General features: G+C 38.0%; 1 protein-coding gene and 1 pseudogene across 1 annotated transcript in view; both read left to right on the forward strand.

Moving 5' to 3' along the window:
* PTPN13 (protein tyrosine phosphatase non-receptor type 13) overlaps nucleotides 1-12,089 on the forward strand; it is a 168,840-nt gene that overhangs the window by 141,128 nt on the left and 15,623 nt on the right. Inside the window, exon 40 of the mRNA XM_090266264.1 lies at nucleotides 7,179-7,234. Coding sequence (XP_090122390.1) covers nucleotides 7,179-7,234 — 56 coding nt within the window. The remainder of the gene's footprint in view (nucleotides 1-7,178; nucleotides 7,235-12,089) is intronic.
* On the forward strand, nucleotides 8,003-9,392 carry LOC150019210 (proteasome subunit alpha type-1 pseudogene; annotated as a pseudogene).

Consider the following 12,089-nt stretch of genomic DNA (forward strand, 5'->3'; position numbering starts at 1 on the left):
TGGATCTCGTTTCAGTTAATACTAGCCTGGGTGCCTAAGTAGAAAACTTGGCTTTGATCTTTAAATGCTCCCTCCTGCCCCTCATGTATTCTTGGTCTTAATTACCATGGGAACATCTGATTCTTCCAATTCTATAGCTTTTGCTATGATTACTTTGAGATTTCAATTGAGACTTGTTTAAAAAAACTTGGACAGCAGGCTTGTTCATAATACATTGGAATAGTTGGAACCATACTGGTAAGAATAAGCTGTATGAGAACTGGTGCTCAATATATACTATAAAAATTAGTTGGAATAAAAATAAGAAGTTGATATCATCTGAGATTATTGCTTGTTTTGCTGAAAAATTATATTTAGGGTAAAAATGAGGTTAATTTTATTTGTTACATTTAAGAATTGTCCTATTCCAGTGAAAGAATCATTACTCAAGTTTCCTCAAATGAGAGAGAGAGAGAGAGAGAGAGAGAGAGAGAGAGAGAGAGAGAGAGAGAGAGAGAGAGAGAGAGAGAAGGAAAGAGGGAGGGAGTGAGAGGGAGGAAGGAAAGGAAGGAAAGAAGGGAGGAAGGAAGGGGAGAGGAGAGGAAGGGAGTAATTTTTGAAAACATTATAGGGTTTGACAGGCTTTTCAAATTCTTACATAAGACTTTAAGACCAGATTTTCAGGGTCATCGAAGTAAGAAAAAGCATGGTATAGCAGATAAATTATATGTAAAGCTGCTCAAACTAGGCATCATTCTATTTATATGAATCCGATCTTGTTCAGTAGTCTAGGATAATTTCCCTCTTCTTACTCTTCTTATGAACATCTTCAAAATTATCAAAACTACGTTGCTTTAGATTCTTACAGTAGTTACCATGTGTGTACACATACACAATCTCATAGACACATGACTAAGTTTATTAAACACTTACAAGTAATTAATGTGTGCAAATACAAGGAAGCTTATATTTTATGAGTGTATTTCTTAATCTAAAAAAATGTTTACAAAATGTATCATACTGTAGTGGTTTTACTTAAGATGTTATTTCATATTATCAGTATAGTATTATAGCAACAACCCTTTTTAGAAAATAGGGTTTCTGAACATTTTAAATTATACTAACTTTAATTATATTTTCTTAATATCAAAAGTGTCCCTTAAAATGTATGTACTAAAGGCTCTTTTAACTAAGAGAATAAATAAAAATCTTTAATCTCCATTTCAAAAGTGTCATATCCAATGTCTTTCTGTTTAAAAACGTTGTCAACATAATATAGGTTCTCATCTATATTATACTATAGTAACAAGTTTATATCAGAAAGTTTCATTCAAGTTACTTTTTTATTCTAATATGAAACTATTATATATTTTAAAAAGATTTCAAACAGAATCATCTAAAAGGGCATGTTTCCTTTTTATACCCACTCCTCATCTTCATGTGAGGTAGCTATTATTAAAATTTTGTGTTTTACCCATCCATTATGCATGTGAAAACATAGATACTTATATACATATATGATTTTTTTAATATAAATTGTAACACATGGTTCTAAATTTGGTTCTCACTTTACAATTATTAACTTCTTTCCACATGAGTACATAAAAATTTGCCTCATAATCCTGACCTGGTGACTCGGTTGGAACATCATCCCATGTATTAAAGGGTCATGGGTTCGATTCCCAGTCAGAGCACATGTGTAGGTTGAAGGTTTGATCCTCATTTGGGGCACATAGGGGAGGCAACCAATCTATGTTTCTCTTTCACATCGATCTTTGTCTCTCTCCTCCTCCCTCCCTCCCTCTCTTTTTTTCTCTCTCATCAACAAAAACATATCCTTGGGTGAGGATTTTAAAAAATCCTCTTTATCCATATTTCTTAAAAAAAAAAAAAACAACTCTGCCTCATAATTTCTAATGTCTTCCCAGTACTCTATTGCACAGCTATGCCTTTATTTATTAAATTGGCTCTTACTGAATTTTAAATTTATTGTATAAACAATACATCAAATATTCCTGTTTATACCATAAACTCTTAAGATTCACAAGACAAAATTAATTTATAAAATTTAAATTACTTATATACTATGACTGTTTCTTCACAGACCCCACCACTTCCAATTTTCCAACCTTGCTTACCACTACTTCTCCCAATCCTGACATTTCAGAGGTTTTTGTTACTTATCTGGTTTCTCCAGGCATTTGAGTTTGAAGTCTGTCCTATTCTGCATGGGCTGTATAACAAAATAACCATAAATGGGGTGCTTAAAAAACAGAAATTTATTTTCTCATAGTTCTGGAGGCTAGAAATACAAGATCAAGGTGCGAGCAGGGTTAGTTTCTTGTGAGACCTCCCTACTTGGCTTGTAGACTGCCACCTTCTCGCTGTGACCTCACATGGCCATTCTTCTGTGTGTGCGCACTCCTGCTATCTCTTCCTCTTCTTATAAGAAACCAGTCACTTTGGATTAGAACACCTTTTAGCCTTAATTAACTCCTTAAAGGCATTATCTCCAAATATAGTCACACTGGGGGTTAGGTCTTTGGCCTACAAATTTTGGGGGGACACCTTCAGTCCATAATACAGTCTGCTTTAACCAATTATAAAATATAATTAAAGAAAATTTTATTCACAATAGTTACAAAACAAATTAAAATTCTAGGCATAAACACAACCAAAAATGTACACGATCTGTATTAGGAAAACTTTAAAACTCCACAAAAATGCATAAAAGTATTTATTTGTTCTTTGATAGAAAAACTCCAAAATTTAAATTTTTTCTAGATTAACCCATAATTAAATACAATCCCATCAAATATTTTGATTTTTCTTTTTTTTTTTTTACATCAGAGGCAAGGATGGCTTGTTAAAATGACTCTGAAGTTTACATGTAAGAATTGGACGTAAAAATATTCAGGACAAATCTAAAAATTAAGTTTCATGGAGAGAGAATATTCCTTCCAGTTATTTAGAAGTATTATATAAATTGTCCTGCCATCAAAGTACAGAGAGATCCCTCAAATTTGTACCTTGAGAATTCAAGATGTTTGACCAAATATTTTGGGCCAGTCCATCCTTAAAAATAATAAATTAGTACTTGCATAGATGGGACTTGTGCTTTAGAAGAGATTTTGACTAAAGGTAAGCAAACAACAAAAGTAAACAAATTCAGGAAAGGAGAGAACAAAGTACTGAGATAAATCATGATAAGGTTTCATTTGTATCATGCTCTAAATATTAAAATCACTATCATAATTATTTTCAGAAGCAAATTCAAAAGAGATAAATATGACTAATCTCCATAGCTGAAAGGAAGACTGTGCCAATATTCTGGAAAAGTTTGCAGTTTTATCTTCTATTTCTAAAATATTGCGTACATTTGAGTAGTTTTAATAGTTCTTAGAACTTCTGAAAATAATCAGTCTTTTGTAATTGCGCCACTTTGGGATATACTAAATTGGTTCTTAACAGTATATTCTGCAACCCTGAAAGTTTATTATGTGTCGAAAGTTAAGCTGCTAACCATTGGTATTATAAAAAGTATAGAAATGTCTTTTAAAAAATTATCTTCTGCCTAATACAGGAACCTAATGAACAAAACGAACAAATGAGCAAAATAGAACCAGAGGCATGGAACAAGGAGTAGACTAACAGTGACTAGAGGGGAGGAAGGGAGGGGGAAAGAAGGGGAAGGGTCTAGTCAAGGAACTAGTATAAATGACCCATGGACATGGACAACAGGGTGGGGACTGACTGGGAGATTGGGGAGGCGGGCAGGGCAGGGGAGAGCAATGGGGGGAAAATGGGACAACAGTAATAGAACAACAATAAAAAATGGAAAATAATTATCTTCTGGTAGCTACTTGTGCACAGTCATTATATTTGTCACTCTCCTGACATTGTCTCAACACTTCACTACCTCTTGCTGAAGTACTTCAGGCCAATCAATGTCTGTGTCTTATTTATGAATGAAAGAATAAATACTGGTCATATACTATTGTATATGGTTATGTACTATTGTAAATTATTGTTGAAAGTTTCCAAACTATTCACTTAGCTATTGCTGAACTTGTTTTCATATGCTGAAGAGAACAGGATAAGAATGGATGTCAGGGTTTCTGTCCTGAATTTACTTACACAGTCTAGTAATCAATTTGGGAGATGTGAAATAAGTAAGCTATAGCAAAAACATGTCTTGGTAAATATTTATATTGAATAGAGAGGGTTATAAAGAACTGGCAGAAAAACGAGCCCTGGCTGGTTTGGCTCAGTGGATTGAGCGTCGGCCTGCGAGCTTAAGTGTCGCTGGTTCGATCTTCCAGTCAGGGCACATCAGAGAAGGAAAACTCTGACTCCAAAAAACCTCCGCTGCCTTGCGGCATACCTCTTCAGGGGAAAGGCTAAGGGAGTAAACCCCGACAGAAAATCCGGAGCCGGAGTCCCTAAGGCGGTTTGACATTGTAGTCAACACCGGCAACTCCTGCGGCGCACCTGAAGCCAAGCTGTATTGACTCCGTCTTTCCCTTGGACCCTTCAGCTGCGAAGAGAGGGGGGGTCTGCTGCATGGGCAACAGCAGACCCTCCATATCACCCTGCCCAGGCTCTGTAGCTTCAGCTTCGCTGGAGAGGACACTCCAGCGTCATCGCAAGATGTCGATTCAACACGGGAGGAGACAGATGCCGTGTCACTCCCGAGTCGGACTGCACAGCCATTCTCGGCGGTGCAGATAGACTCTTAAGAAGCTACACCATCGTCTCTCGAGACGGACGGCTGCCAACGATAAAGAACTGGCAGATGATAGGGACTGCACAGAAGTAGATAGGTATGGTTATTAAAGCTTTTTAGAAGATTAGCATTTTAAAAGTATTTGATGGGTGAGATAAGATGGGAAAGAGCATTCCACACTGAGTGCTGCTTAGCAAAGACATGAAGGTCTGCATCAGTCTGGACCATCCAGAAAACTAAATCCTTGCAAATAAGGTATTACATAGTATCTTGAAAGCTAAATCTTTAGAGGTAGGTGTGAGTTCATGAGGTGACTTACATATCATGCCAAGGAATTTGGGGTTTCCACATCTATTGTCAGATGTCTTTCCTGAGAGAGGTAGAAACACTTTCTCCTGAAGCCAGAAGAGCTAGAATGAAGAGAAGGGTATGTCCACCAAAGACATGGCATCATTGTGCTGAAATGCATCAATATGCTTCTAATTCTAGTTAGTCTAAAATGAAGTTTTTAATTTTTAAATCAAAACTGAATACTGAGCTTTCACTGGCTTCCCATCAGCTATAAGATAATCGTGCTTGGCTGTAGGATCCAGGCAAGGCTGGCTTCCTAAGTATCTAACCAAAGCAGTCACAGAGCCCTGTGCTTAGAAGAGCTCCACATTTATTTATAAAATAATGCTGTGCTATCACCATCTTAGAATTCTTAATAATTTTTCACAAGAGATACCATAACTTCATTGGGAACTGGGCACTATACATAATGTAGCTGTCCTAGATTTAGAAGATATCTGGTCTCCTCTTCAAGTTGCTGGATTACAAAGTAACCTTCAAATGGGATGGTTATGATGAAAATCTTAAATCTTTTCCTTGAGGCAATACTACAGCTGCCTCCTCTTCCAAAAAGCCCGTAATCCCATAATGAGAAGAGAAACCAAAGGTCAGTCTCCTTAACCCAACCCAACTGTTACCATACACAGATGAACTTTGCAAAAATAATGGGAAATTAGTTAATACAAGTATCACTATAGTTTCTTTTTTTTTTTTTCCAATTGGGCTTTATCTCACCACTTTAATGTTAATAATATCACTTTACCACTTGACTCTTATAAAAGACTTTATTTTTTTCAAAATCATTGTACACATAGTTGACTCTTAGACCAGGATTATGACAGAGAATCAGAAATTCAAATGACTTTACCCAGACAAAAATGATCAACTTTTAGAAGCAGGTAAGGTCTAAGAAGCTTCCTTTTAGTTGTCAGTGGATAAAAACAACCTTTTTTCCCTAGAAGTTTTGCATTTCACTCAAATAAAAGGAAATTGATATCAGAATAACTTAATTATAGATACTTTTTAACTAAAGTCCATAACTAAAAGGTCTTATTAAAGGGTTTTAATATTTTTATTAACTGAGACAACTTTCTGTGTCCCAGGCACACATACATGTGGCCATGCAGTGGTAAACAGACATGATTCCTTCCCTTGTGGCGCTCACAGTCTAATAGAGAAGAAAATAGAATGATCAAATAAACACAGATAAACATGCAATTACAAGTTGTGATGAGGTCTATGAAGTTTTGTATTTTTTTAAAGTGCTATAAAAGGGACCAAGGAGACCTACTTTAGACTGGGTGCTTAGGGAACAGTCTCAGAAGGAAAAGACACACCAAGTGAAGAAAAAGTACTTTCCATAGGAAGATCTTTGTGGTGAAAGGAGGTGAATGATTTTGAAGAACTGAGAAAAGATCTGTGGGTTTGAAGCCTAGTAAGTGCAGGAGGGGAAAGTAACAATCAGATGAATGGTAGAGGTAGACAGAGGCCAGATAATTCAGGGTCTTGAAATAAAGTTCCCATTCGCTAAGATAATTTGTCCTGATAAAGATGGAAATGTAAGATATATTATCCATGTAAGAATGCAGCATCTTCTAATTGTATCATACAGCTCCTGCAGTATTTGGGTCTCAGAGACACTATACTCAATTATAGCATGAACTGATTGATCCACGTCCCCTATGGAGAGACCCCTCCCTTTAATAATGAAAGAGCAGGGCAATTTAACATATTAGAAATTACCAAGATTTTTCTGGATAGCCCATTTTTTAGATTTTGAAACAAGTAGTGTAAAAACATGCCAAATATGCATATCGCAATACTCATTAGATTTTCATCTTGCTTTCTCCTTACCTCTATACCATTAATATCCCTTAGATAAGAAATGAAAAGCCAAAATGAGTGTGAAGGTAAATAAGTGGAACTTCCAGCAAAATCTCTTAGGCCCTGGGAAGAATTCCTCAGCCACAGTTTGGCATGTATTAACTGAATGTAATACCAGACTTTGTAATATGAAGATGAACATAACAGTACATATAGGAAATAATTAACAGGAAAAATTTGAACATTATGAGATTGTTTAATTTTTTTTTTTTTTTTTGGTACAATGGACTAATTTGATTTTCATTTCTCTTTAATGTAGTCTACCAAAATGGATGGCTGTGAAGAATATTGTGAAGAAAAAGTAAAAACTGAAAAGTAAGAAAAATATTTGTTTAAGTATTTATAACAATTCTATTCTTTTTTTAGAAGCGGTCTGAAGATTTCCTTTTAGATGTTGATTTTTAAAATAATTTGTTCTTTTCAACAAAATGAGAATTGTTGCATAAATTATTAAGAATATTTTTAAAATATTATGACAAGGAGGTTCTAGTGACATGTGGCAATGTGTTATAACATTGCTTCAAAAAAGCAGTATTCTCTTGAGCATGTGAAAAAAAAATGGGAAAGAGGTCTAAAAGGAAATGTGCCATCAAAGATTATATCAATTACCTTCTCTAGTAGGATTATATATAACATCTCTTTCTGTGTCTATATTTCTCTGTTCTTTATCAATTTTTTCTTTAATACGAAAATAAAACCAAAGAAGGAACATTTTTAAACTCCACTAATTTTTTTTCTTTTTGAAAACAGTTTCTAATATAAAACAAGATTTTTTTTTAACATTAAATGATTCATCAAGAAAAGTTGTATATGAGGAGGGGGAACAAAAAAAAACCCCAGAATTTATTTATAAAATATTGTGTACTTATTCTTACATGTTCAAACTTCAGTCACCTTCAAAGTACTCTCTATTTGATGCAATACACCTATCAAGATTTTTCCAGTGCTCAGAAGTTTTTGAACTCATCGATTTTGATGCCTCCTAGTCTTCTGCCACTTTCTGTTTCACCTCTTCCACATTGGCAAAATGTTTCCTTTTGAGGACTTTTTTATCCGGGGAAAGTCGCTCAGGGTGAGATTGGGTGAATAGGGAGGGTGGGGCATGGAACATGCCAATTTTTGGTCAAAAATTGCTGAACACTCAGCACAGTTTGGGGAGGTGCACTAGAAAATCACCCATCGTGAAATGGGCAAACACATTGAAGAGTCTTCAAAAAATTCACTGAAGCTGAACACAGCATCTCACACCACCACCAGCTGGTACACTGATACAGATGGGTTCCTAGAACACTCACCTAACAGGAGATGCCTCTACAAGGGGCCCGCCCTCCAGAAGATAACTTCGGTTTTTTTGTTTTTTGTTTTAGTTTTGGAGTCCCCTTGCCCCCATTTAGCCTTGCAGGACACAACAGCCAGGCCTACATTGAGCATGTTTTGCAACCAGTATGACAATGATATCACTGTTTGAAGCTTTCAAGACAGGATTCATCAAATTGAATATGCAATGAAAGCTGTCAAACAAGGTCCAGCCACAGTTTGTCTGAAGTCAAAAACCCATACAGTGTTGGTTGCATTGAAGAGAGCATAGTCAGAGCTTGCAGCTCATCAGAAAAAAATTCTGTGTTGATACCCTTATTGATACCTCAATTGTGGGACTTCCTGCTGATGCTAGACTGTGATGTAACTTTACGCTCCAGGAGCATTTAGATTCCAGATTTGTATTTGACAGACCTCTTCCTGTGTCTCAACTTCATTCTCTCATTGGAAGCAAGATCCAGATACGAGCGCAAATATATGGCCAAAGACCATATGGTGTTCTGTTGCTTATTGCTGATTATGATGATATGGGTCCTCATATTTTCCAAACCCATTCATCTGTTAACTATTTTAACTGCAGAGGTATGTCCATTGGAGCCTTGCTTGGAGAGACATATGTCTGAGTTTATGGAGTGCAATTTGAATGAGATGGTTAAGCATGGTCTGCTTGCTTTAAGAGGGACACTTCCTGCAGAACAGAACCTAACTATAAATGTTTCCATTGGAATTGTTGGTAAAGACTTGGAGTTTATGGTTTATGATGATGATGATATGTCTCTATTCCCAGAAGGTCTTGAAGAAAGGCCACAGAGAAAGGCACAGGCTGCTCAAATTGCTGATGAACCTGCAGAAAAAGCTGGTGAACCAGTGTATCATTAAGTGATAATCCCCAGTCTATATATGTATTATCAAATGTGTGAGAATGCAGGAACATGTACTAATGACAGTGATCTATACTTTGAACCAAAAGAAAGAGTAGTAGAATGGTGTGTTTTAGGGATCAGTCTGGGTATGAGTTTTTTCCAAGCAACTTGACTAAAACCATATAATGGGATGCATTTTTCTTTGAGTGGGTCTATATAATAATTTTCTAAAAAGCATAGTTATCTGTACTAATGTTTTTATATGAAGAACATAGTGCCTTTGTGGTTTTAAAGACAACTGTGAAATAAAATTGTTTCATCTGCTGAAAAAAGAAGTTGAATATGTTGTTCACCAATAAAGTGGTTGTACATTATCTGCTTCATACTTGATGCTAACCAAACAGTCAGAGGGAGCTATTTGCATTACTTTGAATATTTCTTGCCAGTCCCTTCTTGCCTGTAGTTTCTTTTGAGAAATCAGCTGATAGTCTTATTGGGACCCCTTTGTAGGTAATTCTCTTCTTCTGTGTTGCTGCTTTTAAGATTCCCTCTTTACCCTTAATTTTTGACATTTTGATTAGTATATGCCTTGTTGAGGTTCTTTCTGGGTCCAGTTTTTTTGGAACTCTCTGTGCTTCCTGGACCTGTAAGTCTATTTCCTTCCCCAAATTAGGGAAGTTCTGCTTCATTATTTTTTCACATAATTTTCAACTTCTAGTTGTTGTTCTTCACCTTCTGGCAACCCTATGATTTGGATGTTGGCCCACTTATAGCTGTCCCATAGGTTTCTGAGCCTCTCTTCATTTTCCTCACTTTTTGTTTCCTCTTTCTGCACTGGTTGACTGTTCCTTCTCTATGTTTCGATTTGTTGATTTGATCCCTGGCCTTCTTTCCCTCACCACTAGTTTCGTACGTGTTTTCATTCATTTCAGCAGGACCAGCCTTCATTCCTTCCCCATCTTGTTTAAGATCTGCTGTTAAGTCTGTAAGCATTTTTATAACCAAAGCTCTGAACTGTGCCTCAGAAAGATTTCCTATGTGCTGCTTCGTTAGATTAGATATTTGCAGTCTGGTCAGCTGCATCACTGGGATCTTTATCATGATCTGTGCCATCCTGACAGTTTTGCTTCCTGGGCGGGGCTGTCACACCTCCTACGCTATAGGGGGAAGAGCCCTGTGCACTCATCACAACCAGTCGACCCTTCTCACCACGCTGTGGCATTTTGTGTGGGGTGGCAATCCAAGATGGATTCCTGCCGTTCACTCTCTGCTAAGAGACCAGGAGCCTCCTCCTCCATCCGCACACCCTTGGGGCCTCACAGTCCAAGGCAATGGGCATCTGCCTTCCCTGGCATTGGAATCGCAAGCTGACGATTCTGGTCTGCAGCTGGGGGTGCTTCCCAGGTGCTTCTCACCTCCCCTTAAATACCAGTGTCTGTGCTTACCACTGTCCCGCCGCTGCCACCACCAGCACAGCTTGACCTCTCTGCCCCAGCTTTGCCCCTCCTACCCATCTAGACGAGCACCACTTCTTTATAACTTCATAAATTGGACTTCCATTTATTTTCTGGAACTTATGGTTATTTCTGGTTGTGTGGTAGTTGTATTCCTTCTTAGTTTTGGAGGGACACAGAGCATGTCAGTCTAGACCTCCATCTTGGCCAGAAGTCTCCTGTGTGTGTTTGCCTCTGTGTCTTAGGTAGAGCTGTCGCTCCTATTATGTTGTAAGGGGCGGAGCCTTAGGGATTTGTCAGTACAGGGTGACCTGTTTCACCACATTGTGGCGCTGTATGTGGGGGAGGGGTCTGAGAAGGAACAATGCCACTTGCCCAGCACTCGCCCCTTTTTCAGGCACTTCTCCCACTTCCTTATGGGACTGGCACCTCTCTGGCTGTTGCCCTGGCTGTAGTTCCCGGAGTGGGTGGGTCTGCGGACGTTCTAGGACCGTGGGGCCCTTTAAACAAGCAGACTCTGCTGAGAGACCAGCAGTTTCTGCCTCCACCTCAACCCCCACTGGTTTGCACAGTCAAAAGCAATGAGGTTTGATTTTCTCTGGTCCTGGGACCATGAGCTGCACCCTCTGGTGAGGAGCTGGGAACACTCCCCAGGTGTCCCTCCTGATTTTTTAAAACGTGTAACTGTGCTTTCCCCGCTGGCCTGCCGCTGCCACTGCTGCTACCAGCACCACACCATGTCCTCCTGGCTCCGCCCCTCCTACCTGTCTGGATGAGTATTTCTTCTTTATATCTTTGTTTGTTGGACTTCCATGCAGTTTGATTTTTGTAACTTCTGGATGCTTCTAGTTTTGAGGTAGTTGTATTCCTTCTTAGTTGAGGAGGGAGATGCAGCATGTCTGTCTAGGCCTCCATCTTGGGCAGAAGTCCTCTGTACTGAGTTTTATTACATTAAGTGAGTGCCCAGACACAGGATTGTCCTCTAGCTTCTGACTGTAGAAAAGAATAATGTTCACAATAGTGGCTTCTGTAAGTAAATTAAAGTGCATCTGTTAACAAAACAAGAGAGCTATACTGACAAAATTGCGATCAATCATTCATGTTGAAGGGTGGCCAAACCACCTTCTGTATCCCCAAAAGGACTCCTACAGTCTAAGGTTCAAAGACTTGGGACTTGTGTGAGGATAAATTTTAAGAATTCTGCATTTGGGTCCTGACCGGCACCGGCTGAGTTGGTTCAGCATCATCCTACAAACCAAAAGGCCGCCAATTTGATTCCCCATCAGGGTACATGCCTGGGTTGTGGTCCTAGCCCCCAGTTAGGGCACATGCAAGAGGCAACCAATTGATGTTTCTCTCCCTCTTTCTCCTTCCCTGCCCCACTGTCTAAAAATAAATAAATTTTTTTTAAAAGGAATTTCACAATTGGGTTTTTTAATCAGACAATCTATTTTAAAATACCATAATTATAAAGAAAATAAGTGGTTCTAGGACTTATTTTGGACAAAACTGAAGAAGATATTACAGTTGTGTTTT

This window comes from Furipterus horrens, unplaced genomic scaffold, assembly GCF_987537825.1.
Source record: "Furipterus horrens unplaced genomic scaffold, mFurHor1.1.pri manual_scaffold_2, whole genome shotgun sequence".
Classification (NCBI taxonomy): Eukaryota; Metazoa; Chordata; class Mammalia; order Chiroptera; family Furipteridae; genus Furipterus; species Furipterus horrens.